General features: G+C 46.3%; 1 protein-coding gene and 1 pseudogene across 1 annotated transcript in view; one reads left to right on the forward strand and one right to left on the reverse strand.

Annotated features, from left to right (window-relative positions):
- The window catches only part of LOC137348746 (zinc finger protein 208-like), a 181,581-nt pseudogene extending 178,106 nt beyond the window's left edge, over window positions 1–3,475 (reverse strand).
- A 302-nt stretch (window positions 3,476–3,777) lies between these two features.
- Window positions 3,778–19,009, forward strand: part of LOC137349234 (zinc finger protein 850-like) — a 77,732-nt gene continuing 62,500 nt past the window's right edge. The window contains exons 1-2 of the mRNA XM_068014734.1: window positions 3,778–3,821; window positions 6,005–7,641. Coding sequence (XP_067870835.1) covers window positions 6,443–7,641 — 1,199 coding nt within the window. The 5' untranslated portion in view covers window positions 3,778–3,821; window positions 6,005–6,442. The remainder of the gene's footprint in view (window positions 3,822–6,004; window positions 7,642–19,009) is intronic.

Consider the following 19,009-nt stretch of genomic DNA (forward strand, 5'->3'; position numbering starts at 1 on the left):
CAATATAAAACAGTGAACATTATCACCCCCCAAACTCCAATATAAAACAGTGAACATTATCACCCCCCAAACTCCAATATAAAACAGTGAACATTATCACCCCCCAAACTGAATATAAAACAGTGAACATTATCACCCCCCAAACTGAATATAAAACAGTGAACATTATCACCCCCCAAACTCCAATATAAAACAGTGAACATTATCACCCCCCAAACTGAATATAAAACAGTGAACATTATCACCCCCCAAACTGAATATAAAACACTGAACATTATCACCCCCCAAACTCCAATCTAAAACAGTGAACATTATCACCCCCCAAACTGAATATAAAACAGTGAACATTATCACCCCCCAAACTCCAATCTAAAACAGTGAACATTATCACCCCCCAAACTCCAATATAAAACAGTGAACATTATCACCCCCCAAACTGAATATAAAACAGTGAACATTATCACCCCCCAAACTCCAATCTAAAACAGTGAACATTATCACCCCCCAAACTCCAATCTAAAACAGTGAACATTATCACCCCCCAAACTGAATATAAAACAGTGAACATTATCACCCCCCAAACTCCAATCTAAAACAGTGAACATTATCACCCCCCAAACTCCAATCTAAAACAGTGAACATTATCACCCCCCAAACTCCAATATAAAACAGTGAACATTATCACCCCCCAAACTCCAATCTAAAACAGTGAACATTATCACCCCCCAAACTGAATATAAAACAGTGAACATTATCACCCCCCAAACTCCAATCTAAAACAGTGAACATTATCACCCCCCAAACTCCAATATAAAACACTGAACATTATCACCCCCCAAACTCCAATATAAAACAGTGAACATTATCACCCCCCAAACTCCAATATAAAACACTGAACATTATCACCCCCCAAACTCCAATCTAAAACAGTGAACATTATCACCCCCCAAACTCCAATCTAAAACAGTGAACATTATCACCCCCCAAACTCCAATATAAAACAGTGAACATTATCACCCCCCAAACTCCAATCTAAAACAGTGAACATTATCACCCCCCAAACTCCAATCTAAAACAGTGAACATTATCACCCCCCAAACTCCAATATAAAACAGTGAACATTATCACCCCCCAAACTCCAATATAAAACACTGAACATTATCACCCCCCAAACTCCAATCTAAAACAGTGAACATTATCACCCCCCAAACTCCAATATAAAACAGTGAACATTATCACCCCCCAAACTCCAATATAAAACACTGAACATTATCACCCCCCAAACTCCAATCTAAAACACTGAACATTATCACCCCCCAAACTCCAATCTAAAACACTGAACATTATCACCCCCCAAACTCCAATATAAAACAGTGAACATTATCACCCCCCAAACTCCAATATAAAACACTGAACATTATCACCCCCCAAACTCCAATCTAAAACAGTGAACATTATCACCCCCCAAACTCCAATATAAAACAGTGAACATTATCACCCCCCAAACTCCAATATAAAACACTGAACATTATCACCCCCCAAACTCCAATATAAAACAGTGAACATTATCACCCCCCAAACTCCAATATAAAACACTGAACATTATCACCCCCCAAACTCCAATATAAAACAGTGAACATTATCACCCCCCAAACTCCAATATAAAACACTGAACATTATCACCCCCCAAACTCCAATCTAAAACAGTGAACATTATCACCCCCCAAACTCCAATATAAAACAGTGAACATTATCACCCCCCAAACTCCAATATAAAACAGTGAACATTATCACCCCCCAAACTGAATATAAAACAGTGAACATTATCACCCCCCAAACTCCAATATAAAACAGTGAACATTATCACCCCCCAAACTGAATATAAAACACTGAACATTATCACCCCCCAAACTCCAATATAAAACAGTGAACATTATCACCCCCCAAACTGAATATAAAACAGTGAACATTATCACCCCCCAAACTGAATATAAAACAGTGAACATTATCACCCCCCAAACTGAATATAAAACAGTGAACATTATCACCCCCCAAACTGAATATAAAACACTGAACATTATCACCCCCCAAACTCCAATATAAAACAGTGAACATTATCACCCCCCAAACTGAATATAAAACAGTGAACATTATCACCCCCCAAACTGAATATAAAACAGTGAACATTATCACCCCCCAAACTGAATATAAAACAGTGAACATTATCACCCCCCAAACTGAATATAAAACAGTGAACATTATCACCCCCCAAACTGAATATAAAACAGTGAACATTATCACCCCCCAAACTGAATATAAAACAGTGAACATTATCACCCCCCAAACTGAATATAAAACAGTGAACATTATCACCCCCCAAACTGAATATAAAACAGTGAATATTATCACCCCCCAAACTGAATATAAAACAGTGAACATTATCACCCCCCAAACTGAATATAAAACAGTGAACATTATCACCCCCCAAACTGAATATAAAACAGTGAACATTATCACCCCCCAAACTGAATATAAAACAGTGAACATTATCACCCCCCAAACTGAATATAAAACAGTGAACATTATCACCCCCCAAACTGAATATAAAACAGTGAACATTATCACCCCCCAAACTGAATATAAAACAGTGAACATTATCACCCCCCAAACTGAATATAAAACAGTGAACATTATCACCCCCCAAACTCCAATATAAAACAGTGAACATTATCACCCCCCAAACTGAATATAAAACAGTGAACATTATCACCCCCCAAACTCCAATATAAAACACTGAACATTATCACCCCCCAAACTGAATATAAAACAGTGAACATTATCACCCCCCAAACTGAATATAAAACAGTGAACATTATCACCCCCCAAACTGAATATAAAACAGTGAACATTATCACCCCCCAAACTGAATATAAAACAGTGAACATTATCACCCCCCAAACTGAATATAAAACAGTGAACATTATCACCCCCCAAACTGAATATAAAACAGTGAACATGATTCTTCATGAACCATGGGTTGGGACAGTCTCACATTGGAAATCGCTGGGACCAACTGGGATTACATATACTCTGGATAAAACCCATCAGCTTCTCCTCCCTCTCCACTCCAGCTCAAACTGATAGAACGAAAAAGGCAATCTGAAATAAAAGGAGAAAATCCTGGCAATACTCAGCAGGTCAGGCATCATCTGTGGAGAGAGAAACAGAGTTAATGTTTCAGGTGCATTAAGCCGCCGGAGCCTGCAGCCTGGAACTCAGAGTGGGAGAAGGAGGAAGATTGAGGAGAGGCAATATAGTCCAACACTCACAGCAACCTACAATCCACCGACATTACCGGGATAGGGAGACAGAGTTTAGAAACACGACTCCACACTCGGTGTATCTGCAACTTGGGTGTCCTGGGCTTCATTCACCCCCCCCTCTCACCTCCTTAAACCGCGCTCTCTGCCTCACACCCACCAGCGCGCATGCTCAACTCCAACATCCCGGCCACCTGACGGATTGACGGCGGCTGCGAGCCAATAGAAAGAGAGGGGAGTGGCTTGGAGGACCGAGCTGCTTGTCGATCCTCCAACCAATCGGAGCAAGGAAAGGGCGTGACGAGGTGAAGGTGCAGGCGACCCTACCCCCGCCCCCCTCCCCTCCCCTCCCCTCCCTCGCCCGCCGGTCCCGCCCCCTCTTGCTGTTGCTCTGGAGATGCCGTCAATCGCACGGACATTGTGAGCTGCCAGGTCAGAGGTCACTGGCGGGAGCGTCAAGTGCCAAGTGCGCACGCGCATTGCAGTTGGAGCACATGCAGGGTGAGTGATGGCTGTGTAGTCAAGTTTATAACGTGCATTTGTCGGTAATGGAACCTGAGCTCAGTTATAAAGGGGCCTGGGGCGGAGGGAGGAACCATTTGGGATACAGCATCGGGCAGGAGGTCCCCCACTCCCTGGTTCCACAAAGACTCCCCTTGGACTGGGCCACACCTGGGCAGGGCTGGCTCAAGGTGCAGGAAGCTGCTCGGCTGAGCTGTGGACTGGGAGGAGTGGGGGGTTTGACTGACAGGCCTGGGGAGGGGGATATCAGGGCAGGTACACACACTGCTCCCCCTTTTCCTCCTGGGATCTTTTACTGGAGTCGTGTTGCTGAGTGTTTCTAAACTCTGTCTCCCTATCTGGTAATGGAGGTGGATTGTAGGTTGCTGTGAGTGTTCGAATATATTGACCATGCGGACGTACCAATTGAAAGCTGCTTATATCAGGGTGGGTGTTGGATGTGGAAGTCGGTCCCTGACCTCCTGTGTTGGTCTTTTTTGTTGCATCAGTTTGATCTGGAGTGGAGATGGAGGAGCAGCTGCTGGGTTTAATCCCGAATACTTTTGAGCCCAGTCCAAAGTGAGACTGTCAAGGGAGGTAGATTCCAGGGGAGAAGAGGTTGCAAAACGGACACCAGTTGCTCAGTGTAAAAGAATATTGTTTTAGTCACAAGTATTTCGGTAGAAGCCTTTAACCCATTTTGCATGCATAGATTTTTTAAAGTTTCATTCTTGGGATATGGGCGTCACAAGTCTGACCAGTATATATTGTTAATCCCCAGTTGCCTATTGAGAAGGTGATGGTGGGCTGCCTTCTTGAACCGCTGCAGTCCATGTGGTGAAGGTGCTCCCACAGTGGTGTGAGGGAAGGAATTACAAGATTTTCACCCAATGATAATGAAGGAATGGGTGATCTATGCCCAAGTCAACAACATTTCTGTATTTCTGTAGCACTTTTAATGTAATAAAATTCGCAGGTGTGTTATAAAGCAACATTTGACACTGAGTCACGTAAGGAGATATTCGGGCAGATGACCAAAAGCTTGATCAGAGAGGTGGGTTTTAAGAACTGTCTGAATCAGGGAAGGTGAGGTAGAGAGGCGGAGAGGATTAGGGAGGGATTTCCAAAGCTTAAGGCCTTGGCAGCTGAAGGCACGGCCACCAGTGGTGGAGCAATGAAAATCAGGGATGTTCAAGATGTCAGAATTAGATGATCCCTGATCTCTGAGCGTTGTAGGACTGGAGGCGATTATAGAGATAGTGAGGGGTGAGGGAATGGAGGGATTTGAAAACAAGGATGAGGATTTTAAAATTGAGGTGCTGTTTAACTGGGAGCCTGTGTAGGCCAGCGAGCACAGTGGTTTGAGGAAGGACACAGGCAGCAGAGTTTTGGATGATCTCAAGTTTATAGAGGGTAGGATGTGGGAGGCCGACCAGGAGAGTGTTCGAATAGTCAAGTCGAGAGGTAACAAATGCATGGATGTAAGTTTCAGAGGCAGATGAGCTGAGGCAGTGGTGAAGTCGGGAGATGTTACTGAGGTGGAAATAGGCGGTCTGAGTGATGGCACTGATATGCAGCCAGAAGCTCATCTCGGGGTCAAGTATGATACCAAGGTTATGAATAGTCTGGTTTAGCCTCAGACAGTTGCCAAGGAAAGGGATGGAGTTGGTGGCTAGGGAGTGGATTTTGCAGCAGGAACTGAAGACAATGGTTTCAGTCTTCCCTATAATTAATTGGAGGAAATTCCTGTTCATCCAGTAGTGGATGTCAGACAAGTCAGGATGGTGTGTGACTTGCGGGGAAACTTGGAGTTGATGGTGTTCACATACACCTGCTACCTTGGTCATTCTAGATGATGGAGGTTGAGGTTTGGGAGATTCAGTTCAAGTTCTGGTCGTGTTGCAGATAGATAAAATATTTCTCCTCTCCCTGACCCTCCCACCTCGCCCTCTCCCCCTCCAGAAAGGGCAGAGTCTTGTGTAGGTCCAGACTGGGTGACAGGTTCCCTTCCCTGAAGGACATTAATGAACCAGTTGGGGTTGTACATCAATCCAGCAGCTTTCATATTCACTTTTTCCTGGTGCCGGCCCCATAAATTACCAGATTCATTCAGCTCCATTTCACAACTTGTTTTTGTGGGTTCTCTCATTCTTTTTTTTTTCTGTTTTAAATCAATTTCACAGGGTTTTAGAAGGGGAGGAATTGCAGCCGTGAAATGCAAATCAAACGTCAGATCAGGATCTGAAGGAGTCGCCCACTTTATCGTAACCCGAATATCACTGGAGCTTGAACGTGAAAGGAAAAAGCAGCGATCACAGTGGAGAGAAACTGTACACGTGTTCTGTGTGTGGACGAGGTTTCAGCCGATCATCTGGCCTGTCAAAACACTAGCGCAATCACACTACGCAGAAACCATGTAAATATGGGGACGGTGGAAAGGGATTGAATTATCCAGCTGAGCTGGAAACTCATCTACGAAGTCACACCCTGGAGAGGCCGTTCATCTGCTAGAGTGTGGGAAGAGATTCACTCAATCATCCTACCTGCTGACACATCAGTGAGTTCTCACTGACGAGAGATCTTTTAAATGTCTAGACTGTGGGAATTGGTCTGCTGAACTGATGTCCCATCAACGTGTTCACACTGACGCGAGACCATTCAGGTGTTCTCACTGCAGAACTGGGTTCGAGCGATCATCTGAACTCACTGTACACCTGCGAGTTCACACTGGGGAGCAGCCGTTCACCTGCACAGAGTGTGGAATGGCATTCACTATTTCATCCACCCTGCTGAGACACCAGCGAGTTCACACTGGGGAGCGGCCGTTCACCTGCTCAGAGTGTGGGATGGGATTCACCACTTCATCCAGCCTTCTGATACACCAGCGAGTTCACACTGGAGAGAGGCCATTCACCTGCTCAGTGTGTGGAATGGCATTCACTATTTCATCCACCCTGCTGAGACACCAGCGGGTTCACACTCTAGAGAAGCCTTTCACCTGCTCAGATTGTGGGATGGGATTCAGTACTTCATCCAGCCTTCTGAGACACCGGCGAGTTCACACTGGGGAGAGGCCGTTCACCTGCTCAGAGTGTGGGAAGGGATTCACTACATCATCCAACCTGCTGACACACCAGCAGGTTCACACTGGGGAGTGGACGTTCACCTGCTCTGAGTGTGGGAAGGGATTCACTCGGTCATCCAACCTGCTGACACATCAGCGAGTTCATGCTGGGGAGTGGCCATTCACCTGCACAGAATGTGGGAAGGGATTCACTGCTTCATCCGACCTGCTGACACATCAACGAATTCACACAGGGGAGAGGCCGTTCACCTGTTCCATGTGTGGGAAGGGATTCACTCAGTCATCCAATCTGCTGACACACCAGCGGGTTCACACTGGGGAGAGGCCGTTCACCTGCTCAGAGTGTGGGAAGGGATTCACTACTTCATCTGCCCTGCTGACACACCAGCGAGTTCACACTGGGGAGAGGCCGTTCACCTGCACAGCATGTGGGAAGAGATTCACTCAGTTATCCCACCTGCTGACACACCAGCGAGTTCACACTGGGGAGAGGCCGTTTACCTGCTCCAAGTGTGGGAAGAGATTCACTCAGTTATCCCACCTGCTGACACACCAGCGGGTTCACACTGGGGAGAGGCCGTTCACCTGCTCAGAGTGTGGGAAGGGATTCACTACTTCATCTGCCCTGCTGACACACCAGCAAGTTCACACTGGAGAGAGGCCGTTCACCTGCACAGCATGTGGGAAGAGATTCACTCAGTTATCCAACCTGCTGAAACACCAGCGAGTTCACAAGTAACAGTAACAATGGTTGGATTCTCCTGTTAATCACATCCAAGATTGAACTACGTTCATTGGGGTAAAAATAGAAAGTGCTGGAAATATTCAGCAGGTCTGGCAGCATCTGTGGAGAGAGAAGCAGAGTTAACGTTTCAAGTCAGTGACTGTTCATCAGAACTCATCAGAGTTCCCTCTGCTGCCTTCCTCTCTTCCACTAGCCCACCACGTCAAACTGCCTCTATTGATTCCCCCCTACCCGAGCCCTGAACCCACATCTTCCTCTAGTGTCTCTCCTCTCTCCCTCATGTCCTCTCCGAGCTCATCTTGTCCATGAGACCCACCTCCTGCTCACTCGACCCTATTCCCACTAAACTGCTAACCAGCCAGCTTCCCCATGTTAGCTGATATTGTTAACGGTTCTCACTCTTCAGGTACCCATCCTCAAGAAAAAAAAAGCCTTAACCCCACTGTCTTTGCAAACTAAAGTCCCATCTCCAACCTCCCTGTTCTCTCCAAAGTCCATGAATTCTGTTCCTCTCTCCACAGATGCTGACTGACACACTGAGTATTTCCAACACGTTCTGTTTTTATTTCAGATTTCCAGCACCTCCAGTGTGTTTTGCTTTTATCCTTAAATGTTTTTGCTTCCCAAATCCATGTCTATCTTTCCCAGAACTTCATGTTTGAATCCCTCCAATCAGGTTTCCGCCCTGCCACGGGACAGAAACAGCTCTTATCAAAGTGACAAATTACATTCTATGTAACTGAGACAAAGCTAAATGATCCCTCCTCATCCTTCTCGACCTGTCTGCAGTCTCTGATACATTGACCACACCATCCTCCTCCAACACCTCTCCACTGTTATCCAGCTGGGTGGGACTGCACCCTCCTGGTTCCATTCTTATCTAATCATAACCAGTGTATCACCTGCAATGGCTTCTCTTCCCACTCCTGCACAGTTACCTCTGGTCTCCTTCAAGGATCTATCCTTGGCCCCCTCCTATTTCTCATCTGCATGCTGTCCCTCTGAAAACACAGAGTTAGTTTTCAGATTTACACCAAGCTGTATCTCACCACCACCTCTCTTGACTAAATTATCACACTGCTTGTCTGATATCCAGTGGTGGATGAGCAGAAAGTTCCTCCAATTAAATATTGGGAAGACTGAAGCCATTGTCTTCAGTCTTCACTCCACAATCCATTCCCTAGCCTCCGACTCCATCCCTCTCCCTGGCAACTGTCTGAGACTAAACCAGATGTTTGGAGCACTATTTGACCCCAAGATGAGCTTCAGACCACATATCTGTGCCAACACTAAGACAGTCTGTTTCCACCTCTAAGTTGCCTGGCTCTGCCCTTGCCTCAGCTCATCTTCTGCTAAAACCCTCATCCATGTATTTCTTACTTTCAGATTTGACTATTCCAGTGCACTTCTGGCCAGCCTTCCACATTCTACCTTCTGTAAACTTGAGATCATGCAAAACTCTACTGCCCATGTGTTACGAAAGTGCCTCTGTATTTTGTTAGATACATTTTTTTGAGGATTCATTTTTGAAAGCTTGAAGACATGTTGAACTTTGAGGTTTTCAAAGCGGGTCATGTAAAGGCCACTGGACTTTGTCAAAACAGTCCCTGGAAATGTTTTTTAACAGGGGCACTGAGAGGCCTTGTGAGGAAAACAAACCTTTCCGGAAAACCACTTGACTTCCAGCAACGAGGATTGAATTACACAAATGCATCTTTGGGGCATTATGACACAGATGGAGGCCGTTTGGCCCCTTGAGTTCCAGCAATAACAGCAAGCCTTTCTGGGAAACCACCTGACTTCAAGCTCAATCAACAACGGAGAATTTTGGACACCTGGAGAAGTTGTTTACACAGAATTGACTGATAACATACAGCAAAGCAGATCTGATAGAGGTGTACATAATTACGACAGGTTTAAATAAGGTAGACAAAGAAAAGCTGTTCCCATTAGCTGATGGTACAAGGACTAGGGGACACAGATTAAGGTTTTGGGCAAGAGATACAGAGAGGGATATGAGGAAGAACTTTTTTACATAATGACTGGTAATGACCTGGAACTCACGGCCAACAAGGGTGGTGGAAGCCGATACGGTGAATGATGTCAAAAGGAAATTGGACGGGCACTTGAGAGAAATAAACCTGCAGGGACTACAGGGATAGAGCGGGGAATGGGACTGACTGGATTTCAGCAGAGAACTGGCAAGGACCTAAGGGGCCAAACGGCCTCTATCCGTGTCATAATGTCTCTAAGATGGACTTGTAATTGAACCCTTGGAGTCCAGGTAACATTCAGGTAAATCTACACTGCACTCCCTCCAAGGCCAATACATCCTTCCTAAGGTGTGGTGCCCAGAACTGAACACAAGTGTGGTCTAACCAGGGATTTGTGTATCTCACTGCTTTTCCAGTCACACTGCTACCCGAAATCTTTTCCCACAAACAGAACAGACAAACCTTTTCCCTTCCACATTCAAAGCCGTTGATATTCAGGTCCTGATGAATCAAGTGACTCTGTCAGATCTCGATGTGATGCTTGGTTTGAACTTCTTGTTTGAAAATCCTCCCCTTGTAATACCCTGTAAAAGGAGTTTACAAAAGCCATCACTGTCAGCCCAGGATAGAAATTCACAACATTCGCTCCTCCTGCTTCCTGGCCCAGGATGGCCACTCTTGTGCGCTGCTGCACATTGTCCCCTGGAGAGATGGTGGCAAGTTCTTGAACTCAGTCGTGCTTTTTTCTATTAGAACATTTAACAGGGAGCCTAATGAAAGGATGAGGATACGCATTCACAATTGGGACTTATTGACTGATTATTTTAATGTACTGTGTCATGCAGGCCTCCACCTGCCACATGAGGCATATTAATTTCACCACCCAGACATTAAGTTTCAAACTGTTGTTGAAGTGAAGAAAACTTGCTTTAAAAAATTTCCAGATCTTGGCTGGAAAGACATTTGCATATTAACAGACAGTGTTTGGAAAGGACAAAGGACCATTCCCTAACACATTCAACCCACAATGGACTTTTGATCACCAGACATTGAAGGTCAGGGAGCTCGCATTCCATGTTGACTGCTAAGATGGCCGAATGCACAAGTGGACATGGTCAAACCAGCTAGTCACATGACTAACCTGCTGGGCAGCCTGAGTTTTTTTGAATGTGTGCAAACAGTTTGAGCAGAAAGCAGAATGCTCCTGGACTGAGAAGATCTCTCCTGGCTGGCTCGCCACAGCCTCTCCTGTCTGCCTGCTCCCATCACTTTCTCACAAGCCTCTGAAGACACATGAATCCCAAGAGAGAAAAGTCTACAGCAAATAAGGTCTATGAAGAATACTGGGCCCCAATGAAAAGCAAGATCTACCTACGATCAAGCACTCTACAGTGAGCTTGAAGAACCGTAACAAAAACTCTTCAGATATTGCCTCGAAGTTTTTCACTTTATTTTTCTTCTGCTCTTTTCTGTCTCTATTTGCATTTTGTATCGCATATGCATGCTAGCGTGGGCGCGTCGTGTATCCATAGGCGTCAACCGAATTAAGAGTTTAATAAATTTCAACTTTTCTTCTTTAAGCCTAAGAAAGCCTGTTATTGCTGGTTTCTTTGCCTTATAATTGGAAAGCGGTGAACAAGGATTCACCAAGGGGGAGCTAAAAACAGAGTGTGTTTAAAAATAAAACCCTGTTACGGAAGATCAGGTTGAAAGTGAACCCTAGACCTCTTTCTTACCTGGTCGTAACAACTGGAATTAGTTTTTGACACATATTTTAATTAAGTTAGACCTTTTGGGATAGGGTAATTTGCTTTTTTATTATTATTCATATGCAATTTTAATGAATGAGACATGAATGTCCTTAAGGACAATGAACTCAAATTGAAATTGAATTGAAGTTGAGGGACCTCCTTGTGGGACTGCTACAGGGCCTGGCCAAAGTGACCATCAAAAGGTCCAGGCAGAGCACAGTCGAGGGGGTCATCCAGCCAGACTGTCTGCCTCACTTCGGCGGCTACCTCTGCACTGTTGACAGGGACAAAGGAAAATGTTCAAGGCTAAGAGGTGAATTGCACCCATCCTAAAATATTCCTGATAAATTACGGCACAGAAGGAGGCTATTCAGCCCGTCGTATCAGTGCTGGCTGGAAAAAAGACAGCCACCCAATCTAATTCCACCTTCCAGCACCTGGTCCATAGTCTTGCAGGTTACAGCACTTCAAGTGTATGTCCAAGTACCTTTAAAAGAATTGAGGGTTTCTGCCTCCACCACTGTTCCTGGCAGTGAATTCCAGACACCCACCATCCTCTGGGTGAAAAACGTTTGTCCTCATGTCCCCAGTAATCCTTCTACCAATTACCTTACATCTGTGCCCCCTGGTAATTGACCTCTCCACGAGGGGAAACAGGTCCTTCCTCTCTATCTAGGCCCCACATAATTTTGTATACCTCAATTAAGTCACCCCTCAGCCTCCTCTGTTCTAAGGAAAACAAGCCGAGCCTATCCAATCTTTCCTCGGAGCTGCAACTTTCAAGCCCTGGCAGCATTCTTGTAAACCTCCTGTGCCCTCAGCTCATTGGCTTTCTATACTATACTCCCTGCATTTAAATAAATAAATACCCTTTAACACTGCCAAATTCTTGTGGTACATGCTTTTTAACCTTTGCTTCTTCTGTCTTTCAGAGTCACTCACTAATTTTCAGCCTCTTGTTCCCTGCCCTGAAATTGTCCTATCTTATACTGTGCTCAGGTTCCCATCCCCCTGCCAAACTAGTTTGAACTATCCCCACCAGCACTAGCAAAACCTTCCTGCAAGGATATTTGTCCCAGTCCTGTTCAGGTGCAGACCGTCCGGCTTGTACAGGTCCCAATTCCCCAGAAATCTGAAGCCCTCCCTCATGCACCATCTCTCCAGCAAAGCATTCATCTGGTGTATTTTCCTATTTCTATGCTCACTAGCACATGGCCTTGGGAGTAATCCGGAGATTACCACCTTTGAGGTCCTGCTTGCTAATCTCGACCGTTACTCCCTAAACTCAGCCTGCAGGACCTCATCCCTCTTTCTTCCTGGTACCAATGTAGACCACAACCTCTGGCTGTGCACCCTCGATCTCCAGAATGCTCTGTAGCTGCTCGGTGATATCTATGACACTTGCATCAGGGAGGCAACATACCATCCTGGTATCACGCCTACGACCACAGAAATGCCGATCTGTTCCCCTAACCATAGAATCCCCTATCACTATTGCTCTCTTGTCCTTTCTCCTCCCTCCCTGCACAGCTGAGCCACCCATGGTTCTCTGGTCATGACTCTCGCTGCACTCTCCAGAGGAACCCCCTCTTCTCCCATCGATACTCAGAACTGAATACCGGTTAGAAAGTGGGATGCCCTCCAGGGTCTCCTGCACTACCTGCCTTGACCTTCTTGTCTGTCTGGCAGCCACCCAGTCACTCTCTGCCTGTGCTTTCTTAAGCTCCGGGGTGACTACCTCCAGAAACGTGCTATCCATGTAGTTCTCTGCCCTGCGGATGTGCCACAGTGACTCCAGCTGCCGCTTGAGTTCTGAAACCCAGAGCTATTTCTAGGTAATAACAGCAGTTACTTACCAAACAATCAGCTTACAGATTTCCCGTGCTGTCACTGTTAGTTTTTTTTCCATTTTTCAAACCCAGCACAGCACAGACAGAGAGAAAGAGAGAGACTGCTGACTGCAGCTCAGGTCCCAGGTAAGTAAGGGCCTCGGGCCCCGCTCTTTATTTATACAGCTCCCGCTCTGAATCCGCCTCCTCCCAGGTCTACTGCCGACTACTGCTGCTCCGGTCTTCGTTATTGAACGGGTTCTTCTGAAATGAAGAAGGTGTGAAGTAGCCACGTCCTGGGCCATTGAGCAAGCACCATGGGGGAAAGAGACCAAAACCTCTCCTACCAGGAGGCGAGATGCAACACATCCTTACCTTAAAAGGCAGTCTAGAGAGAGAGAGTGAGAGAGAAAGAGACACCCAGAAAGCAGCATCCTAGAAGCTTGTTTCCAGTAAACCAGAAGAGACACTTCTATGTCTGCACTTTATACAGCAGTGAATTAAATGTGATCCACTGTCTCTAACTGAATTTCCAACCAAGAGAGAAATCTACAAACACCTCAGGCCTGCAACCAACGTGAACTTGACTTCCAACAGAATTCAACAAATTTACCGTGCACCCCACCACTGCCTACCCTTTATCATCTCTGTCCTTGTTTGTGTGTGTGTGTGTGTGTGTGTGTGTGTGTGTGTGTGAGTGAATGCAGTTGTGACAATGTGGGATTAAGGCATATTGATCAATAAATACTTGATTTTCTGTTTTAAACCTACAAAAAAACCTGTTGCTGTCTGTCTATCTGACAAATAAAACAGAAAGGGGTGAAACCCTAATAACAAAAAAAAGCACTTGCTGCAGTCAAGTGGGATTTGAACAGTGGGAACCACCCAAGTCTCACCACGTGGCCGTAACAAGGACAGACAGCGGGGATTATTTCAGGAAATAACACAGTGCAGTGATTGTTTCTCTTTGAACTCTTCCCTTGGAGAACAGTGTGAATTAGTGGAAGGATTCACAGGCTGTTTAACACTCCTTCCATGACTGGAACCATTTGATTCCAGCTGATCTGTTGGTCAGTCTTTAACTGGGAGAGTTTGATGAGCTCCCACAGCTCACACAATGGGTGTGGACAGTCACACTCACCAGACATGGCTATGAACTCCCTGTAAATCCAACCCTCTGATTTCTGTTTTGTAACCATCCATCCATTCTGCTGCCTGGTCCTTCACTCCACACAGCCTGATCTTGGTCACCTTGCAGACTGTACAAACTGTTATGGATAGCAATCTGGTTACAAAACAGAAAACAGAGAGTAGGGGTTAAGAGTAGCTACTCAGACTGGTGGAAGTTGGAAATAGGTGTTTCACAGGCAATGGTGCTGGGACCACTGTTATTCACCATTTAGACTTGAGAATTGGAAGTACAATTCCAAAATTTGTGAATGACACCAATCTGAGATAGAGTTACTCCTGAGGAAAACTGTGACAAATGCACAAAGACATCAGTAAACTTGAAGAATGGGATTGTAATTGGCAAATGAATTTCAATATAGATAAATGTGCTGTGGTGTATTTTGGTAGGAAGAATAAGGAAGCCACAGACAACTTGGAAAATAAGAATCTAAATGGGGAAGAGGATCAAAGGGATTGAGGACGGGTACAGGTACACAGACCACTAAATGGAACATTTGTTTAATAAAATAAAAGAAGCAAATGAAGCACTGGGGTTCATTTCTCGAGGGATAGAAATGAAAAGAGGTGAACTTGTATTGAACCTTCGTTGGACTACATTTAGAGAATTGTGAACAGTTCTGGTCTCCATATTATAAAAAGGATATGGAGGCACCGGGTAAGGTGCATAAAGATTTGCACGGTTGGTCCAAGAGCTGAGAGGATATACTTATCAGGAAAGACTGAGCTCTTTCCTCCAGATGAAGGAGATGGTTGATGAGTGATCTGATAGAGGTTTTAAGATTATTAAAAGGTTATACAGGGTGGATGTAGAGAAAAGCATTTCCACTTGAGGGCGATTCCAAACTAGTGGTGATGATAGTCTCTAATAAATCCAATCGGGAATTCAGGAGAACCTTCTTTACCCAAAGAGAGGGAAGAATGTGGAACACGCAACCACAGAGAGTAGTTAAGGTGAATAGCAGAGATACATTTAAGAGGAAGCTAGATAAGTATATGAGGGAGAAAGGAATGGAAGGATATGCTGATCGGGTTGGATGAATTGTGCACCATCTTCTTTTCCAAAGATCTCTCAGCTTCTCTCATGGCTACTTTTGTCTCCCTCAATTGTGGGTGATATCTATCCCTGTACTCCAACAAACTGAATCCATCTTGTTCCAAATTGGGTTCAATGTATGACAGTTCGGGGAGTCAGGCATCATTCATCCCTAAACCTATGCTGACAGGTAAAGCCCCAGACAGTTCCTTAGTAAGGGTTCCTCTGGTTCCTCGCCATGTATTTGACAGAATACTGAAACACAGCTTTCTTACAGTCCACTTCTGGAGCCCCCACTCCCATGTAACATTCGGACAACACAAGTGCCAGACAACAAGGATCTCCAACAAGAGAGCGTCTACCCATCTTCGCTTGACATTCAAATGCATTACCACCATTAACATCCTGGGGGTTACCATTCACCAGAAAATTAACTGCACCAGTCATATAAATACCGTGACTACAAGAGTAGGTCAGAGGCTGGGAATTCTGTCGCGAGTAACTCATCTCCTGACTCCCCAAAGCCTGTCCACCATCTATAAGGCACAAATCAGAAGTGTGATGGAATACTCTCCACTTGCCTGGATGAGTGCAGCTCCAACAACATTGAAGAAGCTCGACAACATCCAAACCAAAGCAGCCCGCTTGATCAACATCCCAACCACTATCTGAAACATTCACTGCCTCCACCACCAGCAAACAATGGCAGCAGTGTGTACCATATACAAGATGCACAGCAGCAACTAACCAAGACTCCTCCAATAGCACCTTATGAACTCACGACCTCTACCACCTAGATGGACAAGAGCAACAGACGCATGGGAACACCATCACCTGCACGTTCCCCTCCATGACACACACCATCTGGACTTGGAACGATATCGCTGTTCCTTCACTGTCTCTGGGTCGAAAATCTGGAACTCCCTTCCTAACAGCACTGTGGGTGTACCTACATCAGATGGATTGAACAAGTCAAGAGGCAGCTCTCCATCACCTTCTGAAGGGCAATTAGGGATGGGCAATACATGCTGGCATTGCCAGCAGGAGAGGGGAAGCAGTGAGTGAACCCAGCCAGAGTCAGCACCTTCAGGAGAGGAGAGAGAGGGGAAACCAGTGAGTGCGGAACTGAACCCAGCCAGAGTCAGCACCTTCAGGGGAGGAGAGAGAGGGGAAACCAGTGAGTGCGGAACTGAACCCAGCCAGAGTCAGCACCTTCAGGGGAGGAGAGAGAGGGGAAACCAGTGAGTGCGGAACTGAACCCAGCCAGAGTCAGCACCTTCAGGAGAGGAGAGAGAGGGGAAACCAGTGAGTGCGGAACTGAACCCAGTCAGAGTCAGCACCTTCAGGGGAGGAGAGAGAGGGGAAACCAGTGAGTGCGGAACTGAACCCAGCCAGAGTCAGCACCTTCAGGGGAGGAGAGAGAGGGGAAACCAGTGAGTGCGGAACTGAACCCAGCCAGAGTCAGCACCTTCAGGGGAGGAGAGAGAGGGGAACCAGTGAGTGCGGAATTGAACCCAGCCAGAGTCAACACCTTCAGGGGAGGAGAGAGAGGGGAAGCAGTGAGTGTAGAACTGAACCCAGTCAGAGTCAGCACCTTCAGGGGAGGAGAGAGAGGGGAAACCAGTGAGTGCGGAACTGAACCCAGTCAGAGTCAGCACCTTCAGGGGAGGAGAGAGAGGGGAACCAGTGAGTGCGGAATTGAACCCAGCCAGAGTCAACACCTTCAGGGGAGGAGAGAGAGGGGAAGCAGTGAGTGTAGAACTGAACCCAGTCAGAGTCAGCACCTTCAGGGGAGGAGAGAGAGGGGAAACCAGTGAGTGCGGAACTGAACCCAGCCAGAGTCAGCACCTTCAGGAGAGGAGAGAGAGGGGAAACCAGTGAGTGCGGAACTGAACCCAGTCAGAGTCAGCACCTTCAGGGGAGGAGAGAGAGGGGAAACCAGTGAGTGCGGAACTGAACCCAGCCAGAGTCAGCACCTTCAGGGGAGGAGAGAGAGGGGAAACCAGTGAGTGCGGAACTGAACCCAGCCAGAGTCAGCACCTTCAGGGGAGGAGAGAGAGGGGAACCAGTGAGTGCGGAATTGAACCCAGCCAGAGTCAACACCTTCAGGGGAGGAGAGAGAGGGGAAGCAGTGAGTGTAGAACTGAACCCAGTCAGAGTCAGCACCTTCAGGGGAGGAGAGAGAGGGGAAACCAGTGAGTGCGGAACTGAACCCAGCCAGAGTCAGCACCTTCAGGGGAGGAGAGAGAGGGGAACCAGTGAGTGCGGAATTGAACCCAGCCAGAGTCAACACCTTCAGGGGAGGAGAGAGAGGGGAAGCAGTGAGTGTAGAACTGAACCCAGTCAGAGTCAGCACCTTCAGGAAAGAGAGGGGAACCAGTGAGTGCGAAACTGAACCCAGCCAGAGTCAGCACCTACAGGGGAGGAGAGAGAGGGGAAACCAGTGAGTGCGGAACTGAACCCAGCCAGAGTCAACACCTTCAGGAGAGGAGTGAGAGGGGAAACCAGTGAGTGCGGAACTGAACCCAGTCAGAGTCAACACCTTCAGGGGAGGAGAGAGAGGGGAAGCAGTGAGTTTAGAACTGAACCGAGTCAGTGTCAGCACCTTGAGGGGAGGGAGAAAAGTTGATCAAAAGGAAAAAAAATATTGGGAGATGGTGTGTTGTGCTTTTATTTCAGCACAGGCAGGTAGGAAAAGTGTGTGAGACAGGGATTTACAGATTTGGGGGAACAAGAGAGGAAAGAATGTTCCTTAGAAATGAGAATTGTCTGTTCTGAATTTCTATCCTGTACTTAGAGTGACGACTTTTGTAAACTCTTTTTACATGTTATTAGAAGGGGAGGATTTGCTGGGATACTCAAACCAATCATTTCGTCAAGACTGGGCAGAGTCACTCAGTTCTTCAATATCTGAATATCATCGGCCTGTGAATGTGGAAGGAGAAATGTTTGTCTGTTCCGTCTGTGGGAAACGATTTCTAACATCAGTGTGACTGGAAAAGCACCGAGACACACACACACCCGAGTGAGAGTGTTGCAGTGCACTGACTGTGGAAAGAGCTTTAACCAGTTACACAGCCTGAAAATACATCACAACAGTCACAGCAGGAAGAAACCGTACATGGGTTGTGTATGTGGACGAGGCTTCAACTAATTGTCCAACCTGGAGAGACACAAGGACACCCGTAACCCCCACGAAGAAACCATTGGAATGTGGGGACTGTGGGAAAGGATTCATTTAAGCATCAGAACCGGAATCTCGTCTTCTCAGTCATACTGGAGATAGGCCACTCACCTGCTCCGTGTGGGGGAAGGGATTCACTCAGTCAGGCAAACTTGTGATGCACCAGGCTGTTCAGTCAGGAGAGGCCATTTACCTGCTCTTTGTGTGGGAAGGGATTCAATCACTCATCCATCCTGTAAAAATACCAGCGAGCTCACATGTCACTGCAGGGGTTGGATTGTGTTGTTATTGCTGTTAATCACATCCAATGACTTGCCTTTATGCAGCATTTTTAACATAATAAAACATCCCAAGGCGAGTTATCAAACAAAAATTG

The sequence above is a fragment of the Heterodontus francisci genome, chromosome 34 (genome assembly GCF_036365525.1).
Source record: "Heterodontus francisci isolate sHetFra1 chromosome 34, sHetFra1.hap1, whole genome shotgun sequence".
NCBI classification, from domain to species: domain Eukaryota; kingdom Metazoa; phylum Chordata; class Chondrichthyes; order Heterodontiformes; family Heterodontidae; genus Heterodontus; species Heterodontus francisci.